Source organism: Eurypyga helias, unplaced genomic scaffold, assembly GCF_000690775.1.
Source record: "Eurypyga helias isolate BGI_N326 unplaced genomic scaffold, ASM69077v1 scaffold20969, whole genome shotgun sequence".
Classification (NCBI taxonomy): domain Eukaryota; kingdom Metazoa; phylum Chordata; class Aves; order Eurypygiformes; family Eurypygidae; genus Eurypyga; species Eurypyga helias.
Window position 1 is genome coordinate 45,621 of NW_010273277.1, and position 2,319 is coordinate 47,939.

Here is a 2,319-nt window from a genome sequence, read left to right on the forward strand (position 1 = left end):
TAAGTCACAGGGGTTTTTTTTAATATACCATCACTTAGGAAATTTAAACATACAAGCAAAAACCCCACACAAGTCACCCACCCAGTTCCTTCTACTTGAGCATTGTGAAATAATACAAGTAACCATTTAAGTCCATTAAGCATCCGCCTCCGGATTACATGCTTTTCCTTCTTTTAGCAAAATTCCATATTTTGATAATACTTTCTTTCTTCAACAACCTTATTTCTGTTTTCTGACTACTGCTGCCCATGCCACCCACCTTGACTTGGTGACTTTATCATTCTTCCAACATACTTCAAATACCCAAAGCCTCTCAGTAAGACATTCCAGTTTTGTTGTGTAGTTATTAATGCAAACATTCAGTTTCTTTTTGGTGGCTTACAAGCATTAATTATAATACTAATAGGAAAAATACCCATGTCTTTCCGTAGTTGACATACTCTGTCCCAGTGGTTTGACAGTAAGAGAAATACTTCCACTGTATAGAAAAATATGGTTAAATGTTATTTTTCTTCAGTGTTGTAACAGTCCTGTGAAGCTGGAAGAGCAAGAAGGCTATATAAACATTTCCATTCTCTTTGCTATGCAGAATGTAAATAACATGATCTCATTGACCCTACCACTTTGGGCAGCCAGTTCACGACAACACAGTCAAAGTGACCGTCCCTTTTGTCCTTTTCAGAATAGCAACCGCTTCCTCATGGGTCACCCCTTCCAAACTTTGCCCATTTACAGCAATGATTTGATCCCCTCTCTTCAGGCGTCCATCTTCTGCTGCTGCACCCTGAAACGATAAAACATGTAGCTGCAGACTCATGCATTTTTTTCTCCCTCCCACACTGCCCTTACGGTCTGAGTAAGATGGGCGCAGAGTAGAAAACCCCTTCAAACTTTGTTATTTTCAATTATTCAAATACAGTCCAATGTAGTACAGCCTACCAGTGTTGTGATATGCCCTGCCCTGTCTAAGTTTCACATCTAGAAATCAGATCGACAGGATTTTTGTATCGCCTTAACCCTGTTTGTCCAGCCAGTGTAACATTTAAACTCTACTTTCACAGAAGTAAAATTTTCGAAGTCTGAAGAAGTTTTTAGCAACTGGTGTAAGAAATTCAGTAAACAAAACCCAGCTCTGCACTTTGATTTACCATGAAAGTTTGGGATTCTTGATTCCAGTTTTCTCTGACTCAAAGCTGTTTCCTAGGGCAGTCCAAACTATCAAATCAAAGGCAGTAGCTGAACTTCTCCAAAGGTCCAGCCTGAGTTCAATTATTTTACCTTGGTCTTCTTTTCAGAGTCTCTGTCAAAATAAATGGAACAGTCGCCCCTACTACCTGAAGAAAATACCCTCTACACATAAGGCAAGGGGGCTGTTTTTCTAATGATGTGCACAACTCCAGTTTTGAAGGTCAAAGAAGGCTCTGCCATTCGCAGAGTCCCATGCATTTGGAAATTCTGAATCTGTAAGTTCTGTAAGACTACAGCCTCCAAATGTTGCAAGCACATTTTGACCAGCACTTGCACTAAGGAAGAAAAGCTGTGAGAAACTGTAACAATCGTTTGGCTTCCAACTCCGGACATGATTTAAGACAGTAGCTGCTGTGACCTAAGTAATAATTGCATGACTGAAGAAATTTACACTCACCTTTGCAAACACCGTCTTCACATAAATGGGTAAGTCTCCATGGGGACTGCCATAACCACCCACAATACTAAAGCCTAGACCATCTGGTCCTCTATCCAGAGTAATGGTCTTGTACTGAGGGGGTCTAAGAAAAGGAAAAAGAATACTGAATGTTGTCTCAACTTATGATTCAACAAAACACATTTTTCCTTTCAGGCTGAACAATACGTTTCCATTGCCACTGTAACTACAAATGCTTTTATTATAATGAACTAGTTATTTTAGTTCATGAAAAACACTGTAACTGCCTAATGCCCTTATTACTTAAAGGTAGCTATTTCAAACACCTCTTCCACACAGCTCAGGGTGTAGTTACAGCTGCCATGTCCCACTAATAGTGCTTACTAGCAAAGTAGAGATGCAATTCCAGTACCTCCAATCTCTGTGGCAAATATCTACTTTAAAAATCCTGTAACCCATTACACCTCCTACAAAATGTCTAAAATTAGCCCCAATACTTTATGTGTCAGGGTTTAAGTGCTGCTCTCCTTCTCTAATATATATGACTCTGTATTTGTATGTATGTTTGTACATACATACCACTTATAGGTATATCTGCCCATATATACTTTGAATATAAGAAATTCTGATGCTCTATGTTTCCAAGTGGATCTGTGTGGCTGGAGAAGCCCATT

The 2,319-nt window shown here is 39.3% G+C and overlaps 1 protein-coding gene across 1 annotated transcript in view; it reads right to left on the reverse strand.

The window, feature by feature from the left end:
* Window positions 1-351: 351 nt before the first annotated feature.
* The window catches only part of LOC104515459 (multiple PDZ domain protein-like), a gene marked incomplete at its 5' end in the record, with an annotated part of 45,324 nt that continues 43,356 nt past the window's right edge, over window positions 352-2,319 (reverse strand). The window contains 2 exons of the mRNA XM_010159432.1: window positions 352-784; window positions 1,646-1,769. Of these exons, the coding sequence (XP_010157734.1) occupies window positions 638-784; window positions 1,646-1,769 (271 nt within the window). The remainder of the gene's footprint in view (window positions 785-1,645; window positions 1,770-2,319) is intronic.